The 16,529-nt window shown below is 45.5% G+C and overlaps 1 protein-coding gene across 4 annotated transcripts in view; it reads left to right on the top strand.

The window, feature by feature from the left end:
- The window catches only part of LOC144592596 (copine-3-like), a 61,421-nt gene that overhangs the window by 19,052 nt on the left and 25,840 nt on the right, over positions 1 to 16,529 (top strand). For all 4 annotated transcript variants that reach the window (XM_078397248.1, XM_078397249.1, XM_078397247.1 and 1 more), the window contains 5 exons: positions 236 to 310; positions 3,873 to 3,944; positions 7,703 to 7,786; positions 11,095 to 11,184; positions 12,617 to 12,712. In XM_078397248.1, coding sequence (XP_078253374.1) covers positions 236 to 310; positions 3,873 to 3,944; positions 7,703 to 7,786; positions 11,095 to 11,184; positions 12,617 to 12,712 — 417 coding nt within the window. The remainder of the gene's footprint in view (positions 1 to 235; positions 311 to 3,872; positions 3,945 to 7,702; positions 7,787 to 11,094; positions 11,185 to 12,616; positions 12,713 to 16,529) is intronic.

The raw sequence follows: 16,529 nt of genomic DNA, 5'->3' as shown, positions 1-16,529 counted from the left end.
ATCTGAACTATGATGGGGTAACATTATTGATTTGGTCACAAAGTGCTGGAGTAACTCAGCAGATCAAGCCACATCTCTGGAGGACACGGATAGGTGACGTTTTGGATCGAGACCATTCTTCAGATGTAGACGTGGTCACATTTGGTCAGCTGGTTCAATATCATTTTAAGCTTTGGATGCTATTATGAGATCTCTGCATAATTTAAAACTGATCGTACTTCAATTGTTTACGTAGATTGTCTCCAGCAAGAAGCTGATGCGTCCACTCCTGCTAAAAAATGGGAAGCTTGCAGGCAAAGGGATCATCTCGGTAACGAACTAAACTATTTTTGAAATTATTTATCATGTTTTATCGTCATTTATCGAGCGGATTGACTGAAGTTTTATCATCCTTTATTATCCTTCAGAAATTTTTTGAAATGTCGTTTTAAAAGTAACTTTGGTGCTTCAAGTGTGTTCAGTGAGTGTATTTGCCTAAAGTAGGGGTGTCCGAACTTCCATTTCTGGAGCAGAGGTCTAAATGTCAGAATGACTGCAGGTACAATTGAGAATGATCAGCCATGATTACATTGAATGGCGGTGCTGGCATGAAGGGCCGAATGGCCTCCTCCTGCACCTATTGTCTATTGTCTACAACAGTAGGAAAGATACACTGACCACCTTCCTCAACACCTTGGGTGGTCTCTCTTGGTAGACGGTGACTTGCTGCTTTAGTTCTATGGGTTAGACCCCCACAGACTTTGCCACATATACCTGATGAGTAGTATGGCTAATATGGAACAGTACAGCGCAGGAACAGGCTCTTCAGCCCACCATTGTCCATGCTGAAGAAGATGGCGTTAAACTGAAGATAGACACAAAATGGTGGAGTAACTCAGAGGGACAGGCAGCATCTCTGGAGCGAAGGAATGGGTGACGTTTTGGATCGAGACCCTTCTTCAGACTGATGTACATCATGTTCTGTGGGAGGTACATAGAGAAGGAAGTGAAAGGTGTGAAAACAGGACAAAGGGAATGGAGATCAAGGAACAAGTGGAATAGATCATGGTTAATTGGGCGAAGATAACAACAAAGCAAACAGAGATAAAACGTAATCAGAGACTGTAAGATTGGTCGGAGAACTGGGGAGGGGATGGAGAGAGGGAAAGCAAGGGTTACTTGAAGTTAGAGAAGTCAATGTTCATATCGCTGGGGTGTAAGCTGCCCAAGCAAAATATGAGGTGCTGTTCCAAGTTAAACTAACCTCTTCTGCCTGCACATAATCCATATGTCTCCATGTGACTATCCAGAAGCCTCTTAAATACCACTGTTGTATCTGACTTCACCATTATCCCTAATAGCAGGTTCCAAGCACCCACCATTCCATGGTTTTTTAAAAAAAACTTGCCCCGCACATCTCCTTTGAACTTTGTCCTTCTGATCTTAAAGCCCTATCTTAGATAATAGACAATAGGTGTAGGAGTAGGCCATTCGGCCCTTCGAGCCAGCATCGCCATTCATTGTGATCATGGCTGATCATTCTCAATCAGTACCCCGTTCCTGCCTTCTCCCCATACCCCCTGACTCCGCTATCCTTAAGAGCTCTATCTAGCTCTCTCTTGAATGCATTCAGAGAATTGGCCTCCATTGCCTTCTGAGGCAGAGAATTCCACAGATTCACAACTCTCTGACTGAAAAAGTTTTTCCTCATCTCCGTTCTAAATGGCCTACCCCTTATTCTTAAACTGTGACCCCTGGTTCAGGACTCCCTTCTAGTCCATCACCTTTCCACCCTGTCTAGACTGTCTACCCTATCTAGAACTCTGATCATTTTATAATTTGGAAGGTGCTGCACTGATTCGGTCTAGTTTTGTTTAGAGATACAGTGTGGAAATGGGCCCTTCAGCCCACTGAGTCCACGCTGACCACTATCACACCAATTTACAGAAGCCAATTAACCTATGAGCCTGCACATCTTTGTAATGTGGGAGGTAACCAAAGCACCTGGTGAAAGCCCGCATGGCCACAGGGACTTTCAAGGACTTTCCGTGCAGACAGCACCCATAGTCAGGATCGAACCCGGGTCTCTGGCACTGTAAGGCAGCAACTCTGCTGAAGTGCCCTTCTATCATATCATGTTGGGATTCTATGTGGACCCGATGATTGAAGTTTTTTTTTAAAATTCCTGCATTTTGGGCAGGAATTCACCCCTGCCTTCGGGAAGAATGTACAAGAGCCCGAGAACTGTAACGTCCAGGTTCAGGAACAGTTTCTTCTCGACAGCCATTCGGCTATTAAACACTACAGCCTCAAATAAGCTCTGAACTACATAGACTATTATTGTTATTATTGCACTATTTTGTGTGTGTGTGTGTGTATAGAAATATATAATCTATGTGTATTTGTGAGTATGTATATTTCTACACACACTGAAGTTTTTTTCTCGTTTATTATATTTATTAGAGTATACTATGTTTCCATATTCTGTTGTGTTGCTGTAAGTAAGAATCTCATTGTTCTATCTGGGACATATGACGATAAAACACTTAACTCTTGGATTATGTTTTAATGTGAGTGGGTATACTACACATTCCAAAAGCACGAGAACATCCATGAATCATTTGTTCTGATTAGCAGGTAACCTGTTGCAATGATGGAGCTCAGAAATTGTCTCATTCTTGCATCTGCTCTTGCAAGCAACATGTTCTGCCCAGCAAAGCTGACTTTGCATAAGTTACAGCCTCATTGCTGGGGATGTTAACCTGAGAGGGATGATGACTTAAGTTCACTTAACCTGTCAGTGGTCTTTGGGTTTTGTTAGGACAATGTTGTGAGGTGCCTGGTGTGGGTATGTGTCAGATATGAGATGTTGTTCTTTGGACACTTGCTTACATGGATTATCGAACATTTTATTGTTGCACTTAAAATAATGTTGAATTTCATCAATATCTGTCGAGAATTGGCTCCTGTGACATGGGAAGTTTTCTGTTTTCCAAGATCTCGCAGAGTCATATAATGAAGAAATACGCTCCTTGTCCATGGCTTTGCCAACCATCCAGTGCCAATCTAAGCTAATCTCATTTTCCAGCACGGACCATTGTCATCTATGTACTTGTCCATAGCCTTCTATACCTTTGGCGATTCTAATGCTCGTCTATGTCATAGTCATACAGCACCGAAAAAGTCAAAAGATGGACACAAAAAGCTGGAGTGACTCAGTCGGACAGGCAGCATCTCTGGAGAGAAGGAATGGGGAAAAAGGCCCTTTGGCCCAACCTGTCCATGCTGACCAGGATGCCCCTTCTACGCTAGTCCCATTTACCTGTGTAGGAAGGAACTGCAGATGCTGAGTTATACTGAAGATAGACTAGAAAATGCTGGAGTAACTCAGTGGGTCAGGCAGCATCTCTGGAGAAAAGGAATATGTGACATTTCGGGTCGGAACCCTTCTTCAGACTGAAAAGCCTGAATGTTTCCTGTACTCTAGAAATTTGTGTTCCATTTACCTGTGTTTGGCCCATATATCTCTATCTCTATCCTATCCTATCCATGTACGTATCCTATCCATGTAGTGTAAAAATGTATTTTAAATATTGTTGTTGAACTTTCCTTGACTACATCTTCTGGCTAGATCCTGTAGATTCATTGTCCCAAACCAGTTTATTTTCAAAAGTTGTTTGCAAGAGCAATTTCAATGAAGAATATTCATCATCCATCTGAAATATGAATGCCTGGAGAAATTTGTCTTCATTACGATCATATGTCATGCGAGCTATGATCTTAAACCAAACAGCAAATAATGGACCCTATCTCAGTCCAAATTTTGTTAAGCAAGGGTGCGTCATTAGTTCTAATATTTTAAATATATATATTTATTTCCTCTTGACTCTTAGATTTTGGCAGAAGAAATAAAAGATAACAGAGCAGTAAACTTACAGCTTCAAGCACAAAATCTGGATAAAAAGGTATTGTTAAAGTTTTCCAAAACTCCTCTTGTTTTTAAATATTTATTTCTTCTTGCCTCCTCAGGTCACATGCAGCTATAATAAGGAAAGCAGTCACCCATCTAATGTGTATAGTCCAAACTGTTAGGATTATTTAATTCCAATGGAGAGCAACTTGATGTTGACATGCCCCTCATTCTCATATTTGTGGGCGCATCTTAGTATGCATTTTTAAATGTCCACAATTTTAACAATTGATTCTCAAGGCTGAGTTTCCTTGGCCAACTAGTGATTTTATTACATAAAACATGGAACAATACAGCACAGTAACGGGCTCTTCGGCCCAAAATGTTTGTGCCTAACATGACGCCCACTTAAACTGGTCTCATCTGCCTGTACATGATCCATATTCCTCTATTCCCTGCACTTCCATGTGCCTGTCCAAAAGCCTCCACCACCACCCCTGACTATGCATTTCAGGTCCCCACAATTGTGTTTTTAAATAAAACACCATGCCCCGCACATCTCCGTTAAACTTTGCCCCTCTCACCTTGTAGCTATGCCCCCAAGAAAGGGAGTTTGTAGAGTGCCTCTGAGATGGATTCTTAGAGCAGCTTGTACTGGAGCGTACCAGGGAGAAGGCAATTCTGGATTTATTGTTGTGTAATGAACCGGATTTGATAAGGGAACTTGAGGTAAAGGAACCATTAGGAGATAGTGACCACAGTATGATAAATTTTAATCTGCAATTTGAGAGGGAGAAGGTAAGATCGGAAGTGTCAGTATTACAGTTGAATAAAGGGGACTATGGAGACATGAGGGAGGAGCTGGCCAAAGTTGACTGGAAAAGGAACCTAGCAGGGATGACGGTGGAACAGCAATGGCAGATATTTCTGGGAATAATCCCGAAGATGCAGAATAATTTCTTTCCAAAGAGGAAGAAAGATTCTGAGAGGAGTAAGAGGCGACCGTGGCTGACAAGGGAAGTCAAGGACAGTATAAAAATAAAAGAGAAGATGTATAACATAGCAAAGATGAGTGGGAACCCAGAGCATTGGGAAACTTTTTAAGATCAACTGAAAGGTAATTAAAAAGGCAATAAGGGGAGAAAAGATGAAGTATGAAGGTAAGCTAGCGAATATAGAGAATGATAAAAGCTTCTTTAGGTATGTGAAGAGAAAAAAATTAGTTAAGATAAATGTGGGTCCCTCGAATAGAAACAAGTGAATTTATTATGGGGAACAAGGAAATGGCAGACGAGTTGAACAGGTACTTTGGTTCTGTCTAAGGAAGACACAAATAATCTCCCAGATGTACTAGGGGAAAGAGGACCTAGGGTCACAAGGAACTGAAGGAAATTCACATTAGTCAGGAAATGGTGTTGGGTAGACTGATGGAACTGAAGGCTGATAAATCCTCGGGGCCTGATGGTCTGCATCCCAGGGTACTCAAGGAGGTGGCTCTTGAAATCGTGGATGCATTGGTGATCATTTTTCAATGTTCTATAGATTCTGGATCAGGTCCTGTGGATTAGAGGGCAGCTAATGTTATCCCACTTTTCAAGAAAGGAGGGAGAGAGAAAGCAGGGAATTATAGACCAGTTAGCCTGACATCAGTAGTGGGGAAGATGCTGGAGTCGATTATCAAAGATGTAATAATGCCGCATTTGGATAGCAGTAACAGGATCGCTCAGTCAGCTAGGATTTACGAAGGGGAAATCATGCTTGACAAATCTTCTGGAATTTTTTGAGGATGTAACAAGTGAAATGGACAAGGGAGAGCGTAGTGGATGTAGTGTACCTGGACTTTCTAAAGGCTTTTAACAAGGTCCCACACAGGAGACTAGTGGGCAAAATTAGAGCACATGGTATTAGGGGTAGGGAATTGACATGGATAGAAAATTGGTTGGCAGACAGGAAACAAAGAGTAGGGATTAACGGGTCCCTTTCAGAATGGCAGGCTGTGACTAGTGGGGTGCTGCAAGGCTCAGTGCTGGGTCCGCAGCTATTTACAATATATATTAATGATTTAGATGAAGGAATTAAAAGTAACATTAGCAAATTTGCAGATGACACAAAGCTGGGTGGCAGTGTGAACTGTGAAGAGGATGCTATGAGGATGCACAATGACTTGGGCAGGTTGGGTGTCTGGGCAGATACATGGCGAATGCAGTATAATGTGGATAAATGAGGTTATCCACTTTGGAGGCAAGAACAGGAAGGCAGATTATTCACTGAATGGTGTCAGGTTAGGAAAAGGGGAAGTACAACGAGACCTGGGTGTCCTTGTACATCAGTCACTGAAAGTAAGCAGGCAGTGAAGAAAGCTAATGGCATGTTGACCTTCATAATGAGAGGAGTTGAGTAGACGATCAAAGTGGTCCCTCTGCAGTTGTACAGGGCCCTGGTGAGACTGCATCTGGAGTATTGTGTGCAGTTTTGGTCTCCTAATTTGAGGAAGGACATCCTTGCTATTGAGGCAGTGCCGCGTAGGTTCACAAGGTTAATTCCCGGGATGGCGGGACCGTCATATGATGAAAGAATGGAGCGACTGGGCTTGTATTCACTGGAATTTAGGATGAGAGGGGATCTTATAGAAACATATTAAATTATTAAGGGTTTGGACACGCTAGATGCAGGAAACATGTTCCTGATGTTGGGGGAGTCCAGAACTAGGGGGCACAGTTTAAAAATAAGGGGTAGGCCATTTAGAACTGAGATGAGGAAAAACATTTTCACAGAGTGAATTTGTGGAATTCTCTGCCTCAGAAGGCAGTGGAGGCCGATTCACTGGATGCATTCAAAATAGTTAGATAGAGCTCTTAAAGATAGTGGAATCAAGGGATATGGGGAGAAGGCAGGAACAGGGTACTGATTGTGGATGATCAGCCATGATCACATTGAATGGCGGTGCTGGCTCGAAGGGCCGAATGGCCTGCTCCTGCACCTATTGTCTATGTATCTAGTGTTGGAGATTCCCACCCTGGGGGAGAAAAGGTTCTGAATGTCTACCCTATGTATGCCATCTTGTATCCATCCATCTATTAGCAATATATTCTTGCTCTGAAGGTATTAACCTAAAAGCATTGTTAAACTTGTGGCCATTGACACAATTGAGAGAATGGCTAGGTATTTGAAGCAGCAATTAAAAAAATCAACTATGTTGATATGCTTAGGAAGGAACTACAGATGCTGGTTTAAACTGAAGATAGACACAAAAAGCTGGAGTAACAGCGGGACAGGCAGCATCTCTGGCGAGAAGGAATGGGTGAAGTTTCGGGTCGAGACCCTTCTTCAGACTGAAGAAACTTCACCCATTCTTTCTCTCCAGAGATGCTGCCTGTTCCACTGATTTACTCCAGCATTTTGTGCCTATCTATTTTGATATGCTGCTGGATTTACACCCACATTTAATTGGGTAACGGTGCAGATTTATGCCATCTAAAGACATCCATTTGGGTAGTTCCAGTCCAACAGCTTCAAGGACACTGTTATTGATGCCAGTATATCATTTCCAGATGCATTTAATACAAAAATCAATCCTTAAACTGAATGGATTTTTAATTTATCTCTGAATCGTAAGCTTAGACCTCTCGTTCAGTACCTTTTACTATTACCTAGTATTACCTTCACTAAGTTATGTGCTGCTTCCCACTATACCATGGCTTTACACTTTGAAGCAGTATTACATTGTGTATTGGATCAATAATATTTTCTGCTTGTCCCGCATCGTATTCCAACCTAATCAATGACTTTTTTATCATTACTTGTGGTGGGCAGGATCTCTTTGGGAAATCTGATCCATATTTGGAGATCTCCAAACAGACTCAGGATGGAAAATGGCAACTCGCGCACAGGACAGAGGTAGGTTATCCCAAGAGGTGAATCCTAGCTGTTCACTTTCATTAAATACTGCTGTTTATCTTTTTGCTTTAGTTTTGTTAATCTACATTTTCGAGTACGGTGATTCTTTTAGTGGTGGGCGAGTCTAGGACTAAAGGGCACAGCCTCCAAATAAAAGGACATACCTTTATAATGGAGATGAAGAGGGATTTCTTTAGCCAGAGGTTGGTGAATCTGTGAAATTAATCGCCACAGATGGCCTTGATAGGTTCTTGAATTTGTAAGGGTGTCAAGGGTTATGGGGAGAAACCAAGAGAATGGGGTTGCGATGGGAAAAATAGATCAGTCATGATTGAATGACAGAGTAGATCCGATGGGCTGAATGGCCTAACCCTTTGGTCTTTTATTGATTATTATGAAGTTGTCAGCAATAACCTGCTTTGAATAGTACCTTTTTAATAGAGATAAATATATAGAAGGAAAATCAGAACCCTTGTCAAACGTTTGGAATGAATACAACTGAGCAAACATGGTGGGTGATGGTGGGTTTTGAAGGGAGTCCAAATGATGGAAAATAAGCTAAATCAGCAGAGGAGTTTGGGGAAGGACATTAATTCCTAATTGAGGATCCACAAAAGGAAAATCTCCGACAATCTGGTGTCAGATTATCACTCTTAATTCACTTAATTGAAGATATTAGACAAGAATAGGAGATTATTGAAGTTTTACTGTAATTTTGTGGTAAACTCTTAAGCTGGTTCTGCATGGTAAATAAAAAGGCTGGACACACAGTATAGAATAACAAGGAACTGCAGATGCTGGCTGACCAAAGAAAGTCACAAAATGCTGGAGTAACTCGACGGGTCAGTTGGCATCCTTGGAGAACATGGATGGAAGGGTCCCGATTCTTTGATTAGTGCGGGTGTCGGGTTATGGGGAGAAGGGAGGAGAATGGGTTAGCAGGGAAAGATGGTTCAGCCATGATTGAATGGCGGAGTAGACATGATGGGCCGAATGGCCTAATTCTATCCTATCACTTATGAACCAGAAACGTCACCAATCCATGTTCACCAGGGAGGTTGCCTGACCTGCTGTGTTACTCCAGCACTTTGTGCTTTTCTCTGGATACAGTGAAGGTCAGAGCCAGTCAATAGACAATAGGTGCAGGAGTAGGCCATTCGGCCCTTCGAGCCAGCACCGCCATTCAATGTGATCATGGCTGATCATCCACAATCAGTACCCCGTTCCTGCCTTCTCCCCATACCCCCTGAGTCTGCTATCTTTAACTCTATCTAGCTCTCTCTTGAAAGCATCGAGTCTTGAACAGGATTTAAGTGCATACTGTCCAGGATGTCCGAAGTACACATGTTTACCCAACCAAGAGTGGTCTGATGCAGTAAATGCATAAAGTACTCCAAATCAGTGTGTTGCAGTGAGAAGCTTGGATCACTGCCAGTCTGATTTAGATGTATGCAGCAGTCTAGCAATCTACTCACTGGCAGCTTACACTACTGAGGTGTTCCCAGCAGAGCTGACTGTCACCATGAAGTGCTAATCCAGCATGCTGTGAAGTGAGTAGGAAGGAACTGCAGCTGCTGGCTTAAACCAAAGATAGACACAAAATGTTGGAGTAACTCAGCGGGACAGGCAGCATCTCTGGAGAGAAGGATTGGGTGATGTTTCAGTCGGGTCTGAAGAAGGGTCTCGGCCCAAAACGTCGCCCATTCCCTTATCTCCAGAGATGCTGCCCGTCCCGCTGAGTTAAGGGCCTCTCCCAGTTAGGCTATTTTAAGGCAACTGCCGGCAACTAGGCTGTTGCCGCACGATCGCTGGGGTGTCGCGGGCATGATCGTGAGTAGTCCCCAATGAGTCGTAGCTGATCTCGGCTCATCGCAGAAAAATCAAATTTTCGGCGATCTGCTACGACTTTGACAGTTGCCGGCAGTCGCCTTAAAAATCGCGTAACTGGGGCAGGCCCTTTACTCCAGCATTTTGAGTGTATGCTGTGAAGTGATGCTGTTTGTGATCTCACCACTGCCACAATGTAGGAATCTTGCTGTCTCACTCTCAGCCAGACTACTGCTGCTATTCGTGTGGTGGTGCAGCATGAGCCCGGGTCATCTGCACTCGGGGCTATTTTGAGATTTATCTGGCAAGGGCTTCTCCAGTTTCCTTTGCTGCAAGCGAGAAGCCTTCCAGCATCTATTGTACATGCTCCAAATATAGAGCGATATGGAAACACTAGGATAGGCAACGTCTTATGTGAAGTGAGCATTTCAGAAATGCATGATGATAGTTAAGTGAGTTTGGATTGTTCAGGGAGGGACTGCAGATGCTGATTTAAGCCGAAGACAGACACAAAATGCTGGAGTAACTCAGCGGAACAGGCAGCATCTCTGGAGAGAAGGAAAAATGATCCCGATGTTTGGGGAGTCCAGAACCAGGGGTCACAATTTAAGAATAAGTGGTCGGTCATTTAGGAAAAACGTTTTTGACCCAGAGAGTTGTGAATCTGTGGAATTCTCTGCCACAGAAGGCAGTGGAGGCCAATTCACTGGATGTATTCAAGAAAGAGTTAGATAGAGCTCTTAGGGCTAACGGAATGAGGGATATGGGGAGAAAGCAGGAACGGGGTACTGATTTTGCATGATCAGCCATGATCATATTGAATGGCCTACTCCTGCATGAATTGAAAATGTTTAAAGTTGAGACCCTATTTTATGTTTGCCTTTATTTTTGATCTTTTCTCTAAGCAGAGATCTTGATAATCAGCAAAATAACACAAACAGTGGTGGGTGATGATAGGCGATTTGATATCCAGTACACACTTGGACCACTGATGAACAGCATGTCAATATGATCTCTTCATGTGTAGGAAGGAACTGCAGATGCTGGTTTACACCGAAGATAGACACAAAATGCTGGAGTAACTCGGCGGGTCAGGCAGCATCTCTGGAGAGAAGGAATAGGTGATGTTTCCGGTTGGAACCTTTCTTCAGTCTGTGTTCACCTTTTACCTGCCGTGCTTTGTCCTGCCTCTCCCCTCCCCTCTTCCAGCTTTTCCCTCTCCCCTGTCCCTAAATAATCAGTCCGAAGAAGGGTCCCGATGGGGAAACGCCGCCTGTCCATGTTCTCCAGGGAAGCTACCTGAACCGCTGAGCTACTCCAGCCCTTTGTCTCTTTTTTTTAACATTAAAAAGGATTTTAATTGTCCACTTTTCTCCACTGCAAAGAGATAAAGATTTGAAAAAGTTGCACACTCCATGTATTGTCAGAGAATGCTTTGCTTCTCACTGTGTTCTTTCACCTCCCTCTGTTCTCTTTATCAGGTCATCAAAAACAACTTGAATCCCAGCTGGAAAGCATTCAAAGTCGCTTTGCACTCCCTCTGCGACGGTGATTTACAGAGGCCAGTCAAGGTATTCTCATTTTACTTTTAAAACAAAGAATAGTTCTTGTTTCCAGAGAAAGATGAGAACCAATGTGTTGCTGTGGATAGTGATTATTTAGTTACCGATCACACCTTTATTGTGTTCAGGTTGAGGTGAAATTTGATCTTTGAGAGAAAAAGTCCAACATGTGTTTCTCTCCCTGTGGGGTAATGTGCTAATGCTCAACTTTGGGCCAGCGCTGTAGATGCGCCTTTATTTTGTAACTCTAGCCCAGTGGGACAGTGTTCAAATGCTTTTTAATTTAAAAAAAAAAAATTATGCTTCTTTCAGAATTGTTGAACATAGTTTTCCCTATTAAAATGTGTATCTAATCATGGGTAACAATGGGCTAGATTTTTATTCCTAATTAGCAGCATCTGAATGAAGTATTTAATCTGTAAATCAACCAGAAACTGTGATAAGGTTCCTGGCTGATTCACCAATGAATACAAAAATTGCCGCAATAATAGCATTATTTAGTCAGAGAGCGCAGAAACTGGCCCTTCGGCCCATCTTGTCCATGCCATCCAAGATGCCCCACCTAAGCTAGTCCCATTTGCGTGAATTGGGCCCATAACCCTCTAAACCTTTCCTCTCCCTGTATCTGTCCAAGTTTCTTTTAAATAGCTGACCTTCTCAAAAGCTGATTATTGTGGCAATTTACACAATTCCATCACTAATGTGGAAGCATAATCTTCCTTTTATTCTCTTTGTGTTGCTGCTGCATTTGCATGTTTAATGTTACATGAAATTTGTTATCAACAGCCTAATTAAATAAAGATGTAGCAGAATTTATCCACCTGCCTTTTCGATCTTTTCTCAATACAATTTTTCTCTTCCTGTTCCCAATTCTAAATTGATTTGTCAGCTCTAATTGAAAATTTAAAAAACTGCAGACTGGGAAAAACAGAAAATGCTGCAAACACTCAGCATATATGGAAGGGTCTCATATGTAGACTGTTTCTCTTTCCACTGATTTTTGCCTGACCTGCTGATTTTACCCACACTTTGTTTTTCATTTCGCCATCTCAAATGATTGCTGCTTTTCTGTGCTACCCCTATTTTAGTTCTCCAATGGGTATTGTATTATATACCAGCGACACGGATGCCCGCTTTTACTCCAAGCACTCTTTATCAGTTTTCTTGTCCAATATCAATATGTGCAAAGCATTAGTATGCACAGGCCAGTCTAAAAGATTAGGCACCACTTGGGACTGGGTAGAACTGCTGCCTCATAGCGCCAGTCCCGGTTTTGATCCTGACTATGGGTGCTACCTACATGGAGTTTGTATGTTCACCACGTGGGTTTTCTCTGGAAGGTCAGGTTTCATCCCAAAGAGATGTGATCATTCAGGGTCGGTTGGTGTGTGGAAAGAAGAATGCTTAAGTTCTTTACTCTTTTGTGCTGTTGTTTCTCCAGGTGGAATGCTATGACTACGATAATGATGGATCCCATGATTTAATAGGCTCCTTCGAGACCACTGTTGCAAAATTCCAAGAAGCTTCACAGAGTGGAGTAAGATTTTAATCTTGAGTTTAGTCCAATTGTTTCATTGTTTGCATGTGCACTTCTATAATTTAATAAAAAGCTATTAATATATGGTACTGTAGCGACCATAGAGAATGGTCCAGGTCGTCGAACCCTCGGATTGGCCAGCGAGGTCACGTGTGAACGCGACCGTGGGGATTGGTCCAGGGAGCGACATCGCTGATTGGCCAGCGATGTCATGTGCGCGTTTGGCGCCCGAAATAGTTAGTTCGGCGAAGTCTTCGAAGAAGACAGTAAGTTTTTGATGGTTGTCCTTTACCTTGTTGTTTAACTCTGTATTCGAATATTGCGGCTGCAATAAACTTCTTCTACAACCAACAAGTTTCCGGACTCGCCATATTGGTGACCCCGACGTGATCTGGACGATCACCGACTATGCAGGGACCCGACGCCTCGTCGGCGATGGCCGCGCCGGGCACACCGGAGTCAAGCGCGGTAAGCGTTCACCTTCCGTGGTTTTGGACGCACGCACCGCAATCTTGGTTTATACACACCGAAGCTCAATTTCATATAAAGAAGATATCGGACGACTCCACGAGGTATTACTACCTCGTCAGCGCTCTATCATTGGAGACGACCACGCGCGTGATGCGGTTCATCGTTAATCCACCTGCGGAAAGCAAGTACGAGGCCCTGAAGAAAGTATTACTGCGAATCTTCGGGTTTAATAAGCATGGTGGTGCGGCAAGACTTCTGCACCTACCGGATCTTGGAGACCGACTGCCTTCCGTCCTCATGTCCGAAATGATGATGCTAGCCGGTGAGCATACGGATTGCCCTATGTTCGAACAGGCATTCCGCGAGAAGCTTCCTGAGGATGTCCGACTGCTGCTCACGGATTGTTCTTTTAAGGACCCCGAAGCATATGCAGCGAAAGCGGACGCGCTCATAGCGGCTAAAAACAAGGCAAAGGACCAGGCAAGCGGTTCGATCAACAAGGTCTCGACATCAGTGACCACGCCACAGCGACGGCAAGATGGCGCCACGTCTCCCGCCAATTCTCCGAAAGCCCGCCAAAAAGATCCGCACAAGCGCGGCTGGTGCTATTATCACCTACGATGGGGTAGCGAATCCCGCAACTGCCGCTCACCTTGTACCTTCGCGGGAAATGCCTCGGCCGATCGTACATAAGGGCAGTTACGATTGGCCAGAACCGGCGCCTCTATGTCCATGATCGATTCACGGACACAGAATTTTTGGTGGACACGGGAGCCATCGTCCGTATAGTGCCGCCGACCGACCTCGAAACCAGATCGGGTAAGACAGGTCCCACCCTCATCGCGGTTAATGGCAGCCCAATTCGCACTTTCGGTATACGGAAGATGTCCCTTGTGTTAGGCCTCCGCACGTACGAATGGCCATTCATCATAGCCGACGTCAAACAAGCGATCTTGGGAGCAGATTTTCTCTGGGCTTTTTCACTGGTCCCTGATGTCCGCGGTAACGACCTCCGACCCTCCGCCGAAGATGAGCACGTCGCTCCGACAATCGCCTCCTCGCCCAGCCCTACTGTCCAGGCCGTCGTCGCGGCCCCCGACTCGTATGCTGAGATTCTGGCGGAGTTTCCAGAGCTGCTCATTCAACGTTTCGACACGTCTTCGGCCAAGCACGGCGTGGTCCATCACATCCGCACCGAAGGCCCTCCTGTTTTCGCTCGGGCCAGGAGGCTACCGCCAGACAAACTGGTGGTGGCACGGGCAGAGTTCAGGAAGATGGAGGAAATGGGAATTGTTCGTCAGTCTGACAGCCCGTGGGCCTCGCCGTTACATATGGTCTCCAAGGCATCTGGGGGGTGGAGACCATGTGGCGATTATCGGCGTCTCAATGCTGTCACCACGGCTGATCGCTGCCCCATACCGCACCTACAGGACTTTTCATCTGGGCTGGAAGGAGCGGTGGTGTTCTCCAAAATCGATTTGGTGCGAGGATACCACCAGATCCCGGTGCGACCGGAGGACATACAGAAAACTGCAACGATTACTCCGTTCGGGTTGATTGAATGGTTGCGTATGCCTTTCGGTTTAAAGAACGCGGCACAGGCTTTCCAACGACTGATGGACCGCGTGGGCCGGGGTTTACCCTTTTTGTTTATTTATTTAGACGACATCCTGGTTGCCAGCACCTCAGTACAGGAACACCAGGCCCACTTGCGGACCGTTTTCCAGCGGCTCCAAGACCACGGGCTCATAATCCAACCCTCCAAATGTCAATTCGGCCTTCCTGCTCTTGATTTTCTAGGGCACAGAATTACCCCTGCCGGCGCCTCCCCTTTGCCCGAAAAGGTGGAGGCTATCCGGGCATTTCTTAGGCCCACCACAGTAAAAGGGCTACAGGAGTTCGTAGGCATGGTTAATTTCTACCATAGGTTCGTCCCGGCAGCGGCGCGAGTCCTGCGCCCGCTTTTCCAATGCCTTGCAGGGAATCCGGTAGAGTTGATATGGTCCCCGACCGCAGAGTCGGCTTTTACAGCAGCTAAGGCAGCTTTGGCAGACGCCACCATGTTGGTCCACCCGAGCCCCTCCGCCCCCACGGCCCTGACGGTTGACGCCTCTGACGTGGCGGTGGGCGGGGTTCTGGAGCAGCAGGTCGGTGGCCGTTGGCAGCCTTTGGCGTTTTTCAGCCGGCAACTAAATTCGGCTGAGCTGAAGTATAGCGCATTTGACCGAGAGCTTTTGGCCCTCTATTTAGCTGTTCGTCATTTCAAGTACTTCCTTGAGGGCCGCCCATTTGTGGCCTTTACGGATCATAAACCATTAACATTTGCTTTTGTCAAATTGTCTGACCCATGGTCGGCCCGCCAGCAGCGGCACCTGACTGCTATCTCCGAATTCACCACCGATGTCCGTCATGTCGCGGGTAAGCTTAATGCCGTTGCTGACGCCCTGTCTAGACCTGCTTTTCCCCCTATTTCGGTGGTGGACTGCGAAGTGGATCCCCAAGAGCTTGCGGAGGCACAGCTTCTAGCGGATACCGCTTCGGCATACCAGTCCACCACTTCGGGATTGAAGTTGGCCCAGGTAGCTTGTGGGTCAGAAGGCACAAAAGTCTGGTGCGATGTTTCTTTTCCCCGTCCCAGGCCGGTAGTACCGCCCTCCCTTCAGCGCCGGGTTTTCGATGCCATTCATGGGCTGGCGCACCCGTCCATCCGCTCCACCTCTGCTTTGGTAGCAGCTCGGTTTGTCTGGCATGGCCTACGGAAACAGGTAGCGGGTTGGGCGCGTGCCTGCGTTCCCTGTCAGACCGCTAAAGTCCAGCGCCATGTCCAGCCCCCCGTACAGGATTTCGAGGTCCCGGCTGTTCGTTTTTTCCACATCCACGTGGATTTGGTCGGTCCTTTGCCTTCCTCCCGGGGCTACACCCACCTCCTCACGGTGGTGGATCGGTTCACCCGGTGGCCAGAGGCTTTCCCATTGTCTGATATTTCGTCAGCGTCTTGTGCTAGGACTTTGGCCCTTCATTGGGTAGCTCGTTTCAGGGTCCCGGCAGTTATTACCACTGACAGAGGCCCACAATTCACTTCGTCCCTCTGGGCCGCGCTCGCAGAACTGTACGGGTCCAAGTTACAACCCACTACTGCATATCACCCCCAGGCAAATGGACTCGTAGAAAGGTTCCACCGCCAACTTAAGGCGTCCCTCAGTGCAAGGCTTGAAGGCCCGGACTGGGTAGACCAGCTCCCTTGGGTTCTTTTGGGCATCCGGACTGCTCCTAAGCTAGATCTCGGTGCGTCGTCCGCAGAGCTAGTATATGGCTCGACACTTCGAGTACCCGGAGATCTGTTTCC

Source organism: Rhinoraja longicauda, chromosome 4, assembly GCF_053455715.1.
Source record: "Rhinoraja longicauda isolate Sanriku21f chromosome 4, sRhiLon1.1, whole genome shotgun sequence".
In the NCBI taxonomy this organism is placed as follows: Eukaryota; Metazoa; Chordata; class Chondrichthyes; order Rajiformes; family Arhynchobatidae; genus Rhinoraja; species Rhinoraja longicauda.
Note: the sequence above shows the minus strand (reverse complement) of the source record. Positions and strands in the feature narration are given on the sequence as shown.